This window comes from Sylvia atricapilla, chromosome 2 (genome assembly GCF_009819655.1).
Source record: "Sylvia atricapilla isolate bSylAtr1 chromosome 2, bSylAtr1.pri, whole genome shotgun sequence".
Classification (NCBI taxonomy): domain Eukaryota; kingdom Metazoa; phylum Chordata; class Aves; order Passeriformes; family Sylviidae; genus Sylvia; species Sylvia atricapilla.
The window spans coordinates 1,496,608-1,513,767 of NC_089141.1; the positions used below are offsets into that span (position 1 = coordinate 1,496,608).

Consider the following 17,160-nt stretch of genomic DNA (forward strand, 5'->3'; position numbering starts at 1 on the left):
CCTCAGGCTGCATCATGCAGTTTGTGGGAGCCGGATGAGTCCACCACCACCACCCCAGGGAAAGGCGATGGGAGCAGCGTGGTAAAATTCTGGCACTGCAGGCATTGCTGTTGGTTGTGTTGGGATCAAGAGTGGACATGTGGCCATTTGCTGCCCCATCCCCACTCCTCTGCAGTATCCCATGGCACTGTCCCCAGCGGTGCCACAGCAGGTCCCTCCTGGATTTGGGCTACACAGCGGCTGCTTCTCTCCTTGGCTTGTCTGTAAGCGATGACTTGCCTGTGTGCTCGAGATACGTGGAGTGTCTGTCTGCAGGAGCAATGGGAGACCCCACCACTGAGCTGCTCCACGTGGATGAAGTGACCTGAATTCCTTTTGCCTTACCTACTCGGAGATGCCTTTAGTGAGATGCTTTGCCCAAACCCTGGTGGGACCCACCTGGTGACTGAGTCTGTCTGCTGGCCCATGGCTTTGCTTCCAAGACCCCCCTTAAGCTCTTCTCCCCCTCCCCACACTGCCATAGGGGGTGGGGATGCTCCCAGAAGGCAGCAAACCCCCGAGCTGCAAGAAGAGGACAGCAGTTCCATCCCCGTTGTGACGCTGGTACAGCCCTAGTACCAACATGCCAGTAGGTACAACTGTTCCAAGACAGTCCCTGCATCCCAGTGCTGATCCAGGGATGCCAGATGCCGCGTGGATCTCTCCATCCAATTGATGTGGGAGTGTCCTGCGCTTGGGTTCTGCATCCCGGGTACCACACCATGGTGGGGGCACACGAGGATGCCCGTTTCCCAGTTGTATCCCACTTCTCCAGCCCCTGCTGCTGGTGTGTGTAGGTAGTCAATGCTTTCCCAGCTCCTGCCCCTGTACATACCCCTCTGAATACTGGGGAGTGCAACTCGCACCCAGCCCAGCTCACCCACGAGTGTGCACAGGCGTGTGTGGGTGTGCAAACCTTCTCCAGCTTTTCTGTCTTTCTGTCTTGCGGCACTGGTTGTTCTGGACTCCAATGGAGCCTGAGGAGGAGATAAATTCTCTTTCTTCCTCTCCTCCTCCTTCTTTTCTTATTCTCCTGCTTGTCTTCCTCCTCCTTCTCCCCCTCTTCCTCCTCTTCCCCCTACTGTTTCTCTTCCTCCTCCTCCTTCTCCTTCTTTATTATTATTATTTCTCTTTTTTTTGGTGGGTTCTGGTTTTCCTAAATAAATTTCATATGTCAACCTCCCCGTGACAGGTTGGTGGGTGGCCTTGTTGGGGTCTGGGGAGCTCCAGTTAAAACTTATGAACCCCAAAATCACCCTCAGGGCGAGAATCCAGCTTGGGCCATGTAGTTCTGACCCCTCCATGAAGCTCCAACTCCTCCCTGGATGTTGCTCTCTCATGGAATGCTCCAATGCCCCAGGATTCACTGATCCCCTCTGAGTGCTCCAGCTGCTCTGGTCCCAGTGCCATTCCCACCTGAAATGTTCCAGGGCTGGGGAAGAATCCAGCTGCTCCTCTGGCTCCTGCAGCCATCCTTGCACAGTCCCAGAGGGGATCCCTTAGTGTGCCCATCATCCGTGCACCAGGGCTGTGGTTTGCATTCCCGCCATCTGACTAAGGAGCAATTTATTACCCAAGATCAATGCAGCACTTCCATCGCAGCTCAATGTGACAGCTTTATCCTGGGCGTTTGATACCCAGAAGAAAAGTCCCTGGAGGCTTGGATGCTGGCATCCTCTGGTGCTCCATGAGCTGCCAAAATTGGGGTGAAAAACTGCCCAAACTACCAAATGCCCACATCCTGCTCCAAGCACCCATTCAAATCCTGGGATTAAATCCCTTTAATCCTCCGACCATAAATCCCAGAGCAGGGCTTATGGTCCCCAGGCAGGAGCTGCCCCACTTCTGCCACTGATGGCCCTTGGGTGACATCCCTTCCCTGGACACATCAGGGTATCACAGCCTTCCCTCCAGACCCGCAGCCTCGGCTCGTCATTGCTCTCTGTCCTTTGGTCCCTAAGGTGGGATGCAGGTTTCCCCAAGGATGGGGCAGAGCAGACACCCCTTGTCCATTGTCAGTCCCCTCCATCCGCCCCGCGGTGGCCGTGGGGGCGGCATACCCAGGGGATGCTCCAGCCGGGGATTGACGTAGCACCGGAATCACCGGGAGCTCGTTGGCCACCGGAATCACCGGGAGCTCGTTGGCCACCGGAATCACCGGGAGCCCGTTGGCCACGGGCCGCTCGGCGACAGGAGGCGGGCGGGAGGACGGCCGTGTTCCTCCCGGGAAGGCGGATTCCATGGGAGGAGGGGAGGGGCATCTCGGGGCCGGAGTGTGCGCAAGTGCGTGCGTGTGTGTGTGTGTGTGTGTGTGTGTGTGTGTGTGTGTGTTGTGCGCACACGTGCACACGTGTGTATGTGTGTGCGGGCGCACGTGTTGTGTGCGCCTATGCGTGTGTTCATGTGTGTTTGGGCACGTGGAGGCACACACCTGTGCATGCATGTATGTGCACGTGTGTGCACATCTGTGTGTGCACGCGTGAATTCACGCGTGCGTGGGCGGTGGTACGCAGGTGCGGGTGCGTGTAGGTGCAAGGACACCCGTCCTTTGTATTCACACTCGCGTGTCTGTGCTCACCCACGCGTCTGTGCGTGCTCACAAACGTGTGTCCGGTGACACGCAGACCCCTGTTCACACACACACGTGTCCCTGCACGGTGACACACGTGTCCCTGCGCGGTCACACGCGGGATTCCCCCCGCCCCTGTGTGTGCAGGCGCGGCCGCTGGGGGGCGCTCCGAGGCGCGGGCGCGCTCCCGCCGCTCCGTGTGTGTGCTGTGTGTTGTGTGTGTTGTGTGTGTGTGTTTTGTGTGTCTGTGTGTGCGCTCTCCGGTCCCCTCGCCGCCTTCCCGCCCGCCCCCAGCCTCTCCCCGCGCCCTCTCCCGGCCCGTGCGGCCCTCGCTCGCCGCCGCCCCCGGCTCCGGGACCGCGCCGCTCAGGGGCGGGCGGAGGCGGCGGCGGCGGCGGCGGCGGCGGCGGCGTTCGCACCGGAACCGGGACGGGCCGAGTCCTGCCGAGCGTTTCCGAGCGACTCCGAGCGGTTCCGAGCGACTCCGAGCAGTTCCGAACCTGCCCGAGCGGTTCCGAGCCACCCCGAACCGTCCGGCGCGGCGTCCGCCCTGGCCGAGCCGAGCGGTTCCGAGCGTTTCCGAGCCTGCTCGAGCGGTTCCGAGCGGTTCCGAGCGGGCCCGAGCAGGGCCGCAGCGGGCCCCGCGCCCGCCCCGCCGCCGCTCCCTCCAGCAGCCAGCCAGTAATTTTCCAAGCCCGGCCGGCGCTTCCCGGCTGAGCCCGCAGGATCGGCGGGGCCATGGGAGACAAAGGCACCCGGTGAGTGAGGAGCGGCACGGAGCGGAGCATCCCGCGGGGACACGCCTGGGTATGGCGGGGGAGGGGTGGGACAGGCGCTGCCCGTGCCCTGCCCTGGAGCCGCGGTCCCCGGGGCTGGGATGTCCCCAGCCGCTGGGATGTGGTGCCCCCCGAGGGGTGGTGAGGAGCCGGAGACTGCCGGTGGTTAGGGGGACATTTGGGGAGTCCCGCCTTGGGTGCGTGGAGTTATCGGGGGCGTCGCTGCTCCCTCCCCGCCAGCTCTGGAACCTGCATGGATTTGGGATGGAGGAGGCTGTTGTCATCCCAGTGACGCCAGGGGACCCGGGCCCTGATGTCACTGCCAGCGTGCGGCACAGCTGGGGGTGTCGGGGAGCACGTGGAGCTCCCTGGAGCGCGGGGACACGAGGGCGTGCGACGCCCGCATCCCATGGGAATGCTGCCGTGGGGATGCTGGCTTTTGGGGACCCCTGTGCAGAGGGGGATGGGGACCTCCCTGTGCTCCCCAGGGCTCCAAGTGCAGATCCTGGCAGGACCCACCGGGCTGCACATCCTGCAGGAGGCTGTTGGGATTTGAGAGAGCCCGATGACCCCTGCCAGTCCCTTGCAGGGAGACCTGGGCGATCTCCAGTGACATCTGCTCACCTGCTGCCTCTGGCAGAGTGCTCAAGGAGTTGACATTCTCATTCTTCACCCTTGGCCATTAATCGTGGAGAAGCAGAGATTTCAGGGTGCTCCTGTTGCTCTCCCTTTGCTCATCCCCGTGTCCCCTTGGCACCAGGATCAGGGGGGATTCCGTGCAGCCTCTACCCCCTCCCCTTCCCCCATGGCCATGACAGAGAGAAGGATGAGGGGTCTGGGCCTGCCTGGGCAGAACCTTCCAGAAACAATGCAGGGTTTTGGGACGGCAGGATGGGAGTTGTGGGTTCCTGTTGAACTCCTCCAGCATTTTGGGAAGCGGTTGTTGCTGCTGCCAGCCTGCTGGGTGTTGGTACCCCAGGGTCCTCTGACAGCTGACAGCATCCTCTTCCTCCATGCTCATGAATTATTGAGAATTCGTGTTGGCTGCTGGAGCAGGCGGACAGCCCCACAGGTCAGGGGGCTGGAGCACCCACTGGGTTCCCCCAGAGTCTGGGTGCAAACCCCTGGCTGCAGCTGGTTTTTGGGGGTACCATGGGGAGTTTGGTGAGCGGCATTCCCATCAGCAGGCGTGTCGGCAGCAGAGACAGGAGCTGATCTTCTCTTTGCCTACGCAGCGTATACACAGGCAGCCAGGGGGGGCAGGGGGGGGTTGGAAAGGAAGAATTAGGCTGACAAATCCCTCTTCCTCTCCAGTTTAGATCTCCAAACCCAGATCCACTGGGTTTGACGAGGAGGTTCAGCTGTAGGAACTGATTTACGATATGATTCCCCAAAAGCCCATTTCTTCTGATTCTTGCCGTGGCACCCCACTTCTCTTGGGAGTCACCAGGCCCTGCAGTGGGAAGAGCTGGAGGAAACAACTGAGCTGGTGGCTGTTGGCATCATTGATCACCTTTCCCTGCTCTTCCCACTCAGGACTCAGCCAGAGCAGCTGCAACCCCACACAGGATGCCCAGCTACTGGAATTCCTGGCTGCTGGGGTTCCTAGCCTGTGGTTTGAGGGTGGTTTCCTGGTGGCTGGGAAGTGCTGCTCTGGTTCTAGTACACCAGAGCCCACTTTGGCTGGTGTTAAGCACCCCTTGCACCTTTCCTCTGGCCCCACAGTCCCATCCAGCCCCTCTGTAGTGTTCCACCATAACATCTTCCTGCCAGGGGGGTGACAAAGTCACCTGCCACCAGAGCTGCTGCTCAGTCCCTCTATAATCCCATTTATCCTCCTGGATGAAGCCATAGGATCTGGAGCAGGACACAGATCTCCACTGAGAATAGAAAGAGCCCAAAAGGTGGCCCAGGACGGGAGACTCCTGCTTCCTGGATGTTGTTTGGAGAGCAAACTGGCACTAACAGCAGGATCCAGACACATCCTGGAGCACACAGCTGAGGCGTTTCCTCGCCAGGGAAGCTGGTGGAGCTGTGCCCCAGCTGGGGGCTGCTGCTGCTGAGCGTGGCAGGGGATACATGGATGGGTACAGCGGGGATGCAGGATGCAGCACTGGGCCTGTGGGATGCTCTTGCTGTGGGATTGGCTGGAATGGTTCTCCAGGCTCATCCCAGCACAGCTGGCACCGAGCTTCTGGCCGCCGCCACGGCGTTGTGCCGGTGCCTGTGATGTGGTTGCTGGTGGTTCCGTTATTCCCAGAGGTCCCTTTTAACGTGGCTCTAGCTAATTAGACCTGCCAGCCGACCTTGTTAGGGTGAGGTCTGGCAAAACCCCGGAATTCTCCGCCCCGGGTTCAAAGGCCGTCAGTGGTGTTGCCATCAGATCCTGTTCCCGTGCCCAGGGGAATCAAATCCTCGTAAATCTTCTCAACCAGGATCCAACGGGCCCCACTCAATTATTGGCCACCCGATATAGCCATCATTAGCCCTGGCTGGGTGCCTAACAAGCTCATTAAGGGATGGGATCCATGGCAGGGAGAGGGCAGGAGGGATGGGATCTGGCTGTGTGGCAGCAGGACAGGCTCAGGGGACACGGGGACTGCCAGCCCATGGTGTGAGGCCCCTGATGGGCAGTGGTGGAGGCCACTTCCTGCCTCGACTCTCCATGTTACGACACCAGGAAGGGCTGGGGGGGGAAGGGAAGGCTTCACACTTCCTCCTTTCCTCCCTCTAGATCCGGTGGCGGGTGAGGGTCACCCTGGCTGGCAGCGACAGGCCACCGTGTCCCCATGTGTCCCTTCCCTTCCCCCTCTGGTGCTTTAGGGGAGATGCCAGCTCCTGCCCCCGTGGTGTGGGGCCAGGCAAAGCTGCTGCACCCACAAGATGAGGGCACTGCACACTGGTGTACCCACGCTGTGGAGCCAGCCTGGGCTCCTGCAGACACAGTGTGGGTCTCAAACTCTGTGGAGCTTCTGCAGCCGTAACACGGGGCTTTCTGCACCTGCAGCGTGTGGCTGGGCAGGTGTCAGGCTCTGTGGGGCTCCCGTGATGGTGTGGGGCCAGCAGGAGTGTGTGCCAGGCAGAGTGCTGAGGAGTGGCTTCCCGCGGCGCCTGCCATCCATCTCACTTGCCCTGGGTTCATTAGTGGCTCTGTTGGTGTCTCAGGGGCTCGGGGGGGAATGTCACCTGTGTCCCAGGGGTCTGGCAGTGACACCCACTGAGCCTCCAGCCTTGGCTGCCTTTTCTGGGGCTTCCCAGCACACCTCTGGTTGTGATCCAGCATGCTGCATGCTCTCTGGGGTCTCCCTTGGGAGCTGGTCTGTGGATTGTGGGGTGACAAGGGGGTGACAGGTTGTCAGGGGATGCTCCTCATCCTGCTTTGAAGTAATGCCTCATTAACTACCCATGAAAATCCTGCTGTCAGTTGTTCTGCGCTCTCTGGAGGATGCATTCATTGCCCCTCCTTCCCTGACCCTAGAGACTGATCCCCCCAAGGCTTTCACACCCCAAAAACTGTGGGGTGCTGATGCCCTTCCATGGCAAGTTGAGGCCTTTAACTCCCCAAGTTATTTAATTGCAGCAGCATTCCCATTAATTCTGTCTTTCCTTGCACCAGCCCAGGACCACACCTTCACCAGCAAACGTCCTACTGTGCAAATGCTTTCCCATTTTGACTGGGAAAAGTCAATCCCAACCCCCACAGGGGAAAGCCATCCAGGAAGAGCCAGCAGGATGTTCCTGACATTCCCAGTGGCTTGGGAGAGCCAGAAGGATGTCCCCAGTATTTTATGTGTTTGGCAGAGGGTTCCTGTGGTTTGTCTGGGGACAAGGGAATGAGGGCCTCCAGCCCCCACCTCCCTTACAGACCAGATCCTGCTTCCTGGGCAGAGCTTGGCCAGGCTCTCCATGGCTCTCAGGAGAGTGGGATGTGGAGACCTGGGCATGCAAGAGTGCAGGGACATGCATGTGCACAGATGTGGAGGCACAGGGACACGGGGAGGTGAGGACAGAGGATTTCAGGGTTATGGGAGTGAGAGGTGTGCCCACACATCTCCGGATTTATCCTGCTCCATCGAGTAGTCACCCACCAGCTGCTGCCTTCCCTGCCTGCCCCTTGGCTCAGTGTGAGCACCTGCAGGCACCAGGGTGGCCTAGTGTGGCCAAGGGTCCATCATCCAGTAGCAGCCTGGGACATTTCGGCAGAGCCAAGCAGCTGCCCTGGGAAATTGTTTTTTTTTTTTTCCAGCCTAAAACCACTGCTAATCTTCCCGGATGGTTTTAATGGAATTTAAAGACGAGGAGGGATTATCTGAGGAGAACCCATTATGGGTGGCTCTGTGCCAAGGCAGACTCCGAAAAATGTGGCAGTGCCAGGCACCCTACCTGCCTCTGCCCACTCCCTGCCTGCAGCAGACAGACTGGGAATACACTGGCATTTCCCAGCAGTGGCATGTTGGACCCACATCCTTTATCCCATGTCTCTGTGGGGTGTTCCAGAAGGATTTTGGGGAGTTGAGAGGGTTGTCTGGGGGCTAGTGCCATGGTTTGCAATGGGAATAAAAAGCCCTGGGGACAGGAGCACCGACTTCTCTTGCTTTTCCAGTGGCTTTGGGATGCATCCATGTGAGGTAATGGTGAGGTAGGTTCATCCCGTGGGATGATGCTCCCATCCTGTGTGCCTTGACCCTGTGTGCCAGGCTGCTGCTGCCCTTCACAGCAGTCTCTGGGTGCCACCCTCAGGCAAAAGGGTGGGCTGGGATCTTGACACCTCCATTATCCAAAGCCAGTGGGTGCTGAGGGTTGGATGCACCTGGCACCCACCATGGACTGTGCCAGTGGATGCTCCTTCCCCCAGGAACCCTTCCTGAAGGGGACAGCTGGACAGCTCCATGGGCAGGGAGCCAGGAGCAGAGTGGGGAGTTCAGGAGTGGAGTTCACTGCTCCAGCACTCATCCCCACCCGTTGCTGTTTTGCAGGGTCTTTAAGAAAGCCAGTCCTAATGGGAAGGTAAGGGGGACATGGTGGGGGAAACCATGGGGTCACAAGGATGGTTGGGAGTTGGGGAATGGGCATGTCCCTGAACCCCAGATTCCACCCTGTGCACTTCTGCCTGCCTCAGCATCCTGCCAGGGCAGCAGGAAGGGAAACTGAGGCACAGTGGGGCTGGGAGGGGCTTTCCCAAGGTCAGGGGTCAAGCAGAGAGGTTTTGAAGTGCTGGGTTGCAGGTGACCCTGCCTGTGGGGGTTTTGGGTCTGGCAGCAGGAGCTGAGGCAGAAAACCTGCCTGCCAGCTGCCTGCCCCGTGCCTCAGTTTCCCCATCAGGAGAAAGGTGAGAGGGTGACACTGGGGGGCTCATCCCTGCCCGACAGTGGTGTACAAACCCCTGGGGTCCCACCCAAGAGTCTCCAGATGCAAAACATCTCCAGCTCCTGGGACATCTGGAAAGGTTCCAGGCTTTGACTGGAATGGGGTGGGGTTGGCTTTTGGGTACCACAGGGACAGGGTGACACTGAGAATGATGAGGAATATGGACCCCAATGGATGGTGACAACGTGGGGGACCCTGAGGGGTCTGTTCTGTGCACCCCTGACACCCTGTTCCCCCCTGCAGCTCACTGTCTACCTTGGGAAGAGAGATTTTGTGGACCACATCGATGTGGTGGACCCCGTGGGTATGTGATTGCAGCAAGGGGATCTCAGTCACAGGGAGAAGCATTCCAGGGTGGGCCGGGCTGTTTGGGAGGAAGGATTTTGGGGAGCAGAAAATAGCTGATTTGGGACAATATTCATGTCCTGCTGTGGCTTTGCATATACACTGGGTGTGGTAGGTGCAGACTGTCCCTGCTGGCAACATGCTCCCCCCAAGCCACAGCTGGCAGCTTGGAGGAGATGACTCTCTGTGTAAAGTGGGGCATGTCCCCATTAACTGTGCTGGTGTCCCCCCATCCCCTGCCTGTACATTCCCCTCTAACACTACCAGCATGTCCCCTGACAGTGTGTGTCCCCATCAGCAGTGTGCCCCCATCCCAGTAGCATGTCCCCTAACCCTGCCATTGCATTCCCTGATGTGCCAGTGTGTCCCCCCTGGTCTCCATGAAGCATTTCTGACCCGGCTGTTCCGTTGCAGATGGAGTAGTGCTGGTGGATCCTGAATACCTGAAGGAGAGAAAAGGTAATGTCTACCCCTGGGGCCACAGAAGTGGCACTGCCACAGAGTGATGCTAGCATCCCTGTGCAGTCCCATGCAGGCATTGGTATCTCTGGGCCCTTTGGTGACATCTTTCCAGGCCCCTGTCCCCATGGCAGGGTCCCTGTCCTGTGGAGAATGGGGATGCTGTTGTGGGCATCCCAAGGCACAGCTGGCCGCCGAATCCTCACATCCTCAACATGGCATGTCCTCAAGCCACCACTCCTTCCCAGTGCTGCTGGGACTGGCACGAGCTGGGATGCCACTTCACCTTAGTGCCCCCACGCCATGATGGTCCCCTCTGTCATCCCCTTGTCACCCTCTGCAGTATTTGTGACGTTGACCTGCGCCTTCCGCTATGGCCGTGAGGACCTGGATGTCCTGGGGCTGACCTTCCGCAAGGACCTGTTTGTGGCCAACTCTCAGGCCTTCCCCCCAGTCCCCGAGGACAAAAAGCCCCTGACACGGCTCCAGGAGCGGCTCATCAAGAAGCTGGGCGAGCATGCCTACCCCTTCACCTTCGAGGTAGGGTGACAGCGGGTGCTCTGGGTGCTCCAAGGGACAAGGTGCTGTGATGGGAACATCAGGGTCCCATCTGGCTCTGTGGGGTCGTGGTTGGGGGTGAGTTGCTGCTGTCTGTGATCAAGATGCAGCTTTTGGTGGATGGATTGTCAAACTCGTGAGCAGAAAGCAGCTACCAGTAGGGAAACTGGCAATCTGTGCCAGCACTGGGGGACACTGGGGATCCTTACCAGCACTGGACAGCTCTGGCAGGGAATTTGGTGTGGGTAGACCCCCTGCTTCATGCACCTGCTCCTCCAATTTCCCCAGCACAGCTTTGGCAATGGTGGTTACCCCCTCTGGAGCTCTGTGACATTTTACAGTGCTCAATCCTGTGGCCTCAAAAATGGATCTGACACCCTGATTTCTCAGAATTGCCCTGATTAATTAAAACCCTCTAAAATAATGTCTTTTTGTAACACTTTGGGATTTGGAAACTGCAACAGTAAAATGATTTTTTTAAATGGATTTCCTTCTTTCCAGTGTGAATAGGAAAGGGGAGTACCGGTAGCTCCCAAAAAAACTCCTCACCCCCCTTTCCCTTCCAGATCCCCCCCAACTTGCCTTGCTCTGTCACGCTGCAGCCAGGCCCAGAGGACACGGGGAAGGTAAGGTCCCCCCATGTTCCCATGCCACTAAGCTGTGGTGAGTGGCCACCTCCTTAGTGAGTGCAAAGGGGTTTCCCTGCCTCCTTCTCTCCCCTTCCTGGTTTTCAGGCCTGTGGGGTGGACTACGAGGTCAAAGCTTTCTGTGCTGAGAACCTGGAGGAGAAGATCCACAAGAGGTAAGCAGAGAGGATCCATCCACCCTGAATGGGAGCAGCATCCTCCTGGTGCTGGCAGCAGGAAAGGGACGCCACAGTTTTTTACTCACCTTGGGTGAGATGTTTTCCAGGATGGGATGGAGTTGTCTTCCAGGATGGGGCTTGGATGGAGGTGTTCTCCAGGGTAGGGATGGGTCAGAGAACATCGTGGGGCTGGGATATCCACCACTGTGCAAGGAGCGACTTGCTGTGGGCAACCTGGTCCGGCCATGGGGCTTTCCCCTTGTAGCTCTGGTGGGCATCCAGACAAGACCTTCCATGGCCTCTTTCTGATGCAGCAGACCAGAAGAAAAGAGGGATTTGACCCAGAATGGACCAAGAAGGAGGGTAGCCTGCGGGCAGCCTGAGTTCTCCTCTCGCTGTCTTCCCCCAGGAACTCGGTGCGCCTGGTGATCCGTAAGGTCCAGTATGCACCAGAGAGACCCGGTCCCCAGCCCATGGCAGAGACCACTCGGCAGTTCCTCATGTCAGACAAGCCTCTGCACCTTGAGGCATCCCTGGACAAGGAGGTGGGCAAGGACTGGGGAGTGTACACCGGTGGGGTGACCCTGGGGGTCTCACCATCCTCTCTGCTCTGGTCCCCTACAGATCTACTACCACGGGGAGCCCATCAGTGTCAATGTGCATGTCACCAACAACACCAACAAGACCGTGAAGAAAATCAAGATCTCAGGTGAGGAGTAGGGCTGATGTCCCCCACCCCAGTGGTGCTACTGTCCCCATCGCCATGGGGGTCCACCCTGATCCCCGTCGCTGTGTCTCACCCCAGTGCGCCAGTATGCCGACATTTGCCTCTTCAACACTGCCCAGTACAAGTGCCCGGTGGCTGTGGAGGATGCTGAGTGAGTACTGGCCCCTTGGGGACATCATGAGGAGCCCTGGAGACCTCAGAGGGGTCTTGGAGGAACCTTGGAGGTCTCCTGCCCCAGTGCAGCCCCACTGGGATGTTGCACTTGGCAAGCAGGGACCGGTGGGAAGAACAGGGAGGTGGAGACCTTTTTTCTGATGGCATCCTGGGGATGTCACCCTCTGCATCCTCCAGGAAGGAGATGTTCATCAGGCTGGGGCAGGGATGGGAATACGTGGAGAAGTTCACCAGGCTAAGATGGAGATGTCTGGGGTGGTCTGTGGGAGCTGTGGGTGGCTGGGGCTCTGGCTGATGGTGGCAATCATCTCCAGTGACATGGTGGCCCCGAGCTCGACGTTCTGCAAAGTCTACACCCTGACCCCTTTCCTTGCCAACAACCGGGAGAAGCGGGGGCTGGCGCTGGATGGGAAGCTCAAGCACGAGGACACCAACCTGGCCTCCAGCACGCTGTGAGCCCCTCTATCCCCAGGGCTCCTGTCTCCCCTGAAGCATGGGGGCAGGACCTGGCCCTGGTGGGCATCCAGCCCCTGCCCCAGGGGTGATGCTAGGGGTGGAGGAGGTCCCATGGGGGGACCTTCAGGAGGACGGGGCTGGTCCTCATGGCCGTCCCCTCACTGATGCCCACCTGCCCCTTCCTCCAGGTTAAGAGATGGAGCCAACAAGGAGATCCTGGGCATCATTGTCTCCTACAAGGTGAAGGTGAAGCTGGTGGTGTCACGAGGAGGGTGAGTGTTGGGCACCCACCCACCGTGCTGCACCTCCTCTCTAACCTTGGGACTGGTCTGTGCTGCAGGTGGGGCCCCATCATCCTTAAAGCTCCCCTGGGACTAAGCAGCACGGGCGGGACAAAAGGTGTGTGGGGGTTGTGTGTCCTTGTGAGGGGACAGTGACTAATGTGTTGTATCCTTTGACTCATGCCAGCCTGCTGGGAGACCTCGCCTCCAGGTAACACCCCACTCCCCCCAGCGTCCCCCCAATCCTCAATGCACCCTCCAGCCCCTCAGGGTGCTACCTGATCCCATGTCTGTCCGTGGGATTCCACTGTGTTGGGGATGCTGTCTCACTAAAGCAAAAAGCCTGGCAGAGGTGGGTCTGGGGTGGTGAGGCTGGGAATGCTGGCAGGGTTTGACTCGTGCATCCTCCTACTTGTACTGGAGTGAGAGGCCTGTGGGTGCTGCTGGGGAGAGGGAGCAGGGCACAGAGGTGGCTTCACAGGGCTGAGCATCTCTGGATGTGGGGAGTCAAGTCTCTGGGGCTTCCCAGGTCTTCATCCTCACATCACTTCCCTCCCACAGGGTCCTACGGGGACCTTGGGACTACTTGTCCTCTTTTGGGACACTTTGAGCTCTGTCCCACTTGCCCCTGGGGCAGCTCAGGGCTGTGCTTAGGCTGTCACACCCTGATGTCACTGTGCCCACTGAGCACTGGGAAAACTTGGTGCACCTCCTGCCATTCCCACGGCACTGCTAGCTGGAGCCTAAGCCCAGGGGATTCGGATCCCCCCCATAGCTGCTACGGACAGATTTTTGTCATGCTGTCCTCCCTCTGATGCCCCTTTACTTCCCAGGGGGCCTGTGCTGATCCCCCATCGTGGGCTCCAAGCTCAGCCAAGAGGCATGAGAGCTGCTGAGCAGCTCCATGGGGGATAACAGGGGTTTTCCCAGATTTGTGGTCTCTACAGCAGCTGTAATGGGGGGTGCTGTTCTGTTCCCCCTCTGCAAATCTGCCTCACTCTGCATGTAAAGTGCAGGTGTGGCCGTGCTTTACCCTGTTGTCTCTTGCAGTGACGTTGCAGTGGAGCTGCCCTTCACGCTGATGCATCCCAAACCCAGGGAGGAACCAGTACACCGGGACAGTGAGTGCCTGTCCCTGGGTGACAGGGCCAGCGTCCCTGGGGGTGGGTGGAGGCAAAGAGGGTCAGTGAGGCTGTGTGAGGGAGATTCTTGGCTCCTGTTGGCCCTGTTCACAGGGCCTCAGCATTAAAATCATGGGGGTGCTCCTATCACCCCAGTGCAGCCAAACTCCACGGGGGTTACATCCACACACTGGAACAGTGGTGACAACCCTAGGGGAATCTCAGCCACCCCAGTGGGATGGCATTGATGACTGCAGGGGGGTGTCACCCACCCTGGTAGGAGGGCAGAGACCATCCCAGAGGGAAGGTGTCACCCACCTTGGTGGGATGGCAGTCGCAACCCCGTGATTAATCCTGTGTCATCCTTTTGTTCAGTTCCAGAGAACGAAGCACCCATAGATACAAACCTGATAGAGCTCGATACAAAGTAAGAGACTAAAATAATCCCCTCCCGCAATTCCCACATGTGGTGTGGGAATGTGAAACATGGCGGTTGCATAGCACCCCCCCAGTGCTCTAACACCTGCTGTGCCATGGGCTTGGCACGTGTGATAAACCCCACGCATGTCACCTGTAATGCATGACGTGTGCTGTTCCCCTCTCTCTTCTCTCCTCCTTCACCCTTCCCTGCATGGCTTTCCAAAAAACAGGAGAAACTGCAGTAAGAGGCCGCTGGGATCGTGTTGGGGGTGTGGGAGGTTGTCACCACAGTGTTCCCTGGGCTGGTGATATGTTTGGGAGGTTTTAGGGTATTTTACCCACCCAGCTACTCCCTGCCAGTCTGTGATTCCCCCAAAGTGGGGCAAATGCCAATGGCCCTGGTAAAGCTGCACCTGCTGGAGAGCTTGGGGGCTCTTTTTTGGGTGCAATGGGCAAGGATTAATAAGGCTTTGAAAACCGAGGCTGTTTGCTAGGGATGGGGGGTTTTGGGGCCCCCTGAGCTGCTGTAACATGGTGGCTGTTGAGCTGACTGGGCAAGCTGGGACAGCTTAGCGGGGCAGGGGGTATTTCACCTTGCACCCCACCTAAACCCTCTCCCTCGTGTCCCCACCAGCGATGATGACATTGTGTTTGAAGACTTCGCCCGCCAGCGACTGAAAGGCATGAAGGATGACAAGGAGGACGAGGAGGAGCGGACAAATTCCCCCCAGCTCAACGACAGATAAGCGAGCCCCCCACTGCTCGCCACCCCGCCCCAGGGACACCCCTACATTAGGCTGCTTCTCTTTTCTATAATTAATTAATTTTGTTTTCTACCTGTACTGGGAGCCTACAAATCACCTGATGGCCACAGGACCTGTAACCGTCCAGCTGTGCCATGTTGTCTCTTCATCCAGCTGCCAGAGCTGCTGTTTCCCGTGCAGGGCACGGCCATGGGGGTGCTGGTGGCAGTGGGGCTCACCATAACCCCGTCCATGTCCAGCCTCCTGCCACTTACCAGAGCCCTTGCCTATGAGCTGCCTCTTTTATGAGTTTTATATAAGCCCAGTCTCAACACCAGTTTGCTACAGGGAGGGGGGTTGCAGCAGAATGGGGGGGGATGTGGTTTTTTTAGGCAGCCTTCTCATGGGAAAAGGCACCAGTGCACCTCGGTGTCCCCTCCTTTCACCCATGGCCAGTCCCCCACTGTCCAGCCCTGCTGCATGTGTTCCCTCCCTGGGATGCACGAGCCTGGCTTTGACTTTGGCCCCTGCCCCAGCTGCTCCAAACAAAGGGGATGGGCAGCACCCCCACTTCTCTTCAAGTCCCCCCAAAGTGACCAACCCCAGCTGCATCCGTTTTCACACCAGTATAATTTCCCTGGAGGAAACCAGCTCAGAGCTGGAAGCTGCTGGGGCCAGGTTAAGGTGGCAGAGGGGACCCTGTGGGTCTGTGCCATCTGCCATGCACTGCTTGCTGTGGGAGATGCCTCAAATGCCTCTTCGCAGCCATGGCAGTGTTGTGGCAGAATAGCCTTGTCCCCAGCGGGATGGTGCCAGGGATACTTTTGTCCTGCCGAGCTGCAAAGCCCTCCTGGTTGATATTTTGCTCTGCCTGCATGGGATCTAGCACCTATTTGGGGGTAGGGGAGAAGCAGAGTGTTTGCCACCCTAATCAGTGTTTCAACAGATGCTTGTACCTCCTGGATTGGTGGTGCCTGGACCCCTTCCTCCCTCCAAGGGTCTCTGGTCTCCCACCATGCACTGAGAGGCCATTCCCACTATTTATTGTGCTGTTGCAGTCAGCATTGTCATCTGAGAGCATTTTGTGGGAATAGCTCCATCCCCCTCACCCGGTGAGCTGAGCCCACCCCCCCTCACCCCATAATTTTTGGGTAAAGCTGATGGGCAGCGTGGTACTTCTTTTTGTAAAGTGGTTCCTTTGTACTGATCATTGATACCTGCTGCTTTGGTTTCTCCACCCTGTCTGTGATGTTTCTGTGTTCTGTCGAATAAATTATTCTAGTTTATTAAACTCAGAAAAAAAAAAAAAAAGAAAAAAAAAGAAAAAGCAGTAAAATATAGTCCCAATGCCTGGACGCTTCTGTTGGCTAAGGATGGGGGAACTGGCACAGGTAGCAAGCCACAGAACCATAAAATTGTTTGAGTTGGGAGGGACCTTGCAGCTTATCCAGTTCCGTCCTCCACCTAGACACCTTCCACTAGATCGGGTTGCTGAAAGTTCCATTGAACCTGGCCTTGAACACTTCTAGGGATGGGGCAGCCTCTCTGGGCAACCTGTGCCAGGGCCTTACCACCCTCACAGGAGAATTTTTTCTCTCCTGTGCAAGCACCAGGGAGCAGCAGCTACCTACCTGCTCAGGCCACCCCATCCCTCCACTGATGACAGCCTCCTTGGTGTGCAGAGACATGCAGAGAGGAGCCAAGGATGAAGGATTCTGTATCCTGCAGCAGGGATTTGGCATTGTTTTGGAAATGAAATGCATGGCCATGCAGTACCTGATGAGCACAGGGCACTACGAGCTGCTTGTTAAGCAAGCCATGTCCAGTCTGTGTCCTGCTGAGGAGCTGCTCTGAGCTGATTGTTTTAAGGATCACAGAATCATGGAGGTTGAAAAAACCCTCTTAAGATTGTAGAGTCAAGTGGTTCCCCCAGCCCTGCCAAGGCCACTAAAGCATGTCTCCAAGAGCCACATCCAAACATTTGTTAATGATGCAAGGAGCTTCTCATCCCCTTTGAGAACAGCAGGAGCCACGACTGGGGAATGAGCCAAGTAACAGCTCCATTTTTATGGGCCTGAATTCACAGACAGTCCCTCATAGAAGAGCTGTGGCTTGTCCCCTCACAGTCAAGGAAGGAGAAACCCTGCCTCAGGTTGTGCCAGAGGAGGTTTAGACTGGATATTAGGGAAAATTCCTTCTCTGAAAGGATTGTTCAGCCTTGGGACAGGCTGCCCAGGGCAGTGGTTGCAGATGGTTAAATCCCCATCCCTGAAGGGATTTAACAGATGTAGATGTGGCAATTGAGGACATACATCGTTTA

The 17,160-nt window shown here is 57.8% G+C and overlaps 1 protein-coding gene across 2 annotated transcripts; it reads left to right on the top strand.

The window, feature by feature from the left end:
- Positions 1-2,949: 2,949 nt before the first annotated feature.
- Positions 2,950-16,180, top strand: ARRB1 (arrestin beta 1). Of its 2 annotated transcripts, XM_066340630.1 has the most exons (16): positions 2,952-3,366; positions 8,361-8,391; positions 8,995-9,055; positions 9,511-9,555; positions 9,899-10,095; positions 10,680-10,739; positions 10,848-10,915; positions 11,328-11,463; positions 11,543-11,627; positions 11,724-11,796; positions 12,134-12,271; positions 12,464-12,547; positions 12,744-12,767; positions 13,607-13,677; positions 14,053-14,104; positions 14,732-16,180. In XM_066340630.1, exons 1-16 carry the CDS (start codon positions 3,347-3,349, stop codon positions 14,841-14,843), a joined length of 1,257 nt encoding a protein of 418 aa, XP_066196727.1. In that variant the 5' UTR covers positions 2,952-3,346; the 3' UTR covers positions 14,844-16,180. The 2 variants fall into 2 exon arrangements, with proteins under 2 accessions (XP_066196728.1, XP_066196727.1); XM_066340631.1 differs by lacking the exon at positions 12,744-12,767 and having other exon boundaries at positions 2,950-3,366.
- The last annotated feature ends 980 nt before the right edge of the window (positions 16,181-17,160 follow it).

What these genes read in the sequence shown, in the direction of transcription:
- ARRB1 (XM_066340630.1), top strand. Translation starts at nt 3,347, where the DNA reads ATGGGAGACAAAGGCACCCG. An exon ending in ATACCTGAAGGAGAGAAAAG is followed by an intron (nt 9,556 to 9,898) that starts GTAATGTCTACC and finishes CACCCTCTGCAG; the next exon opens with TATTTGTGACGTTGACCTGC. An exon ending in GAGGAGAAGATCCACAAGAG is followed by an intron (nt 10,916 to 11,327) that starts GTAAGCAGAGAG and finishes GTCTTCCCCCAG; the next exon opens with GAACTCGGTGCGCCTGGTGA.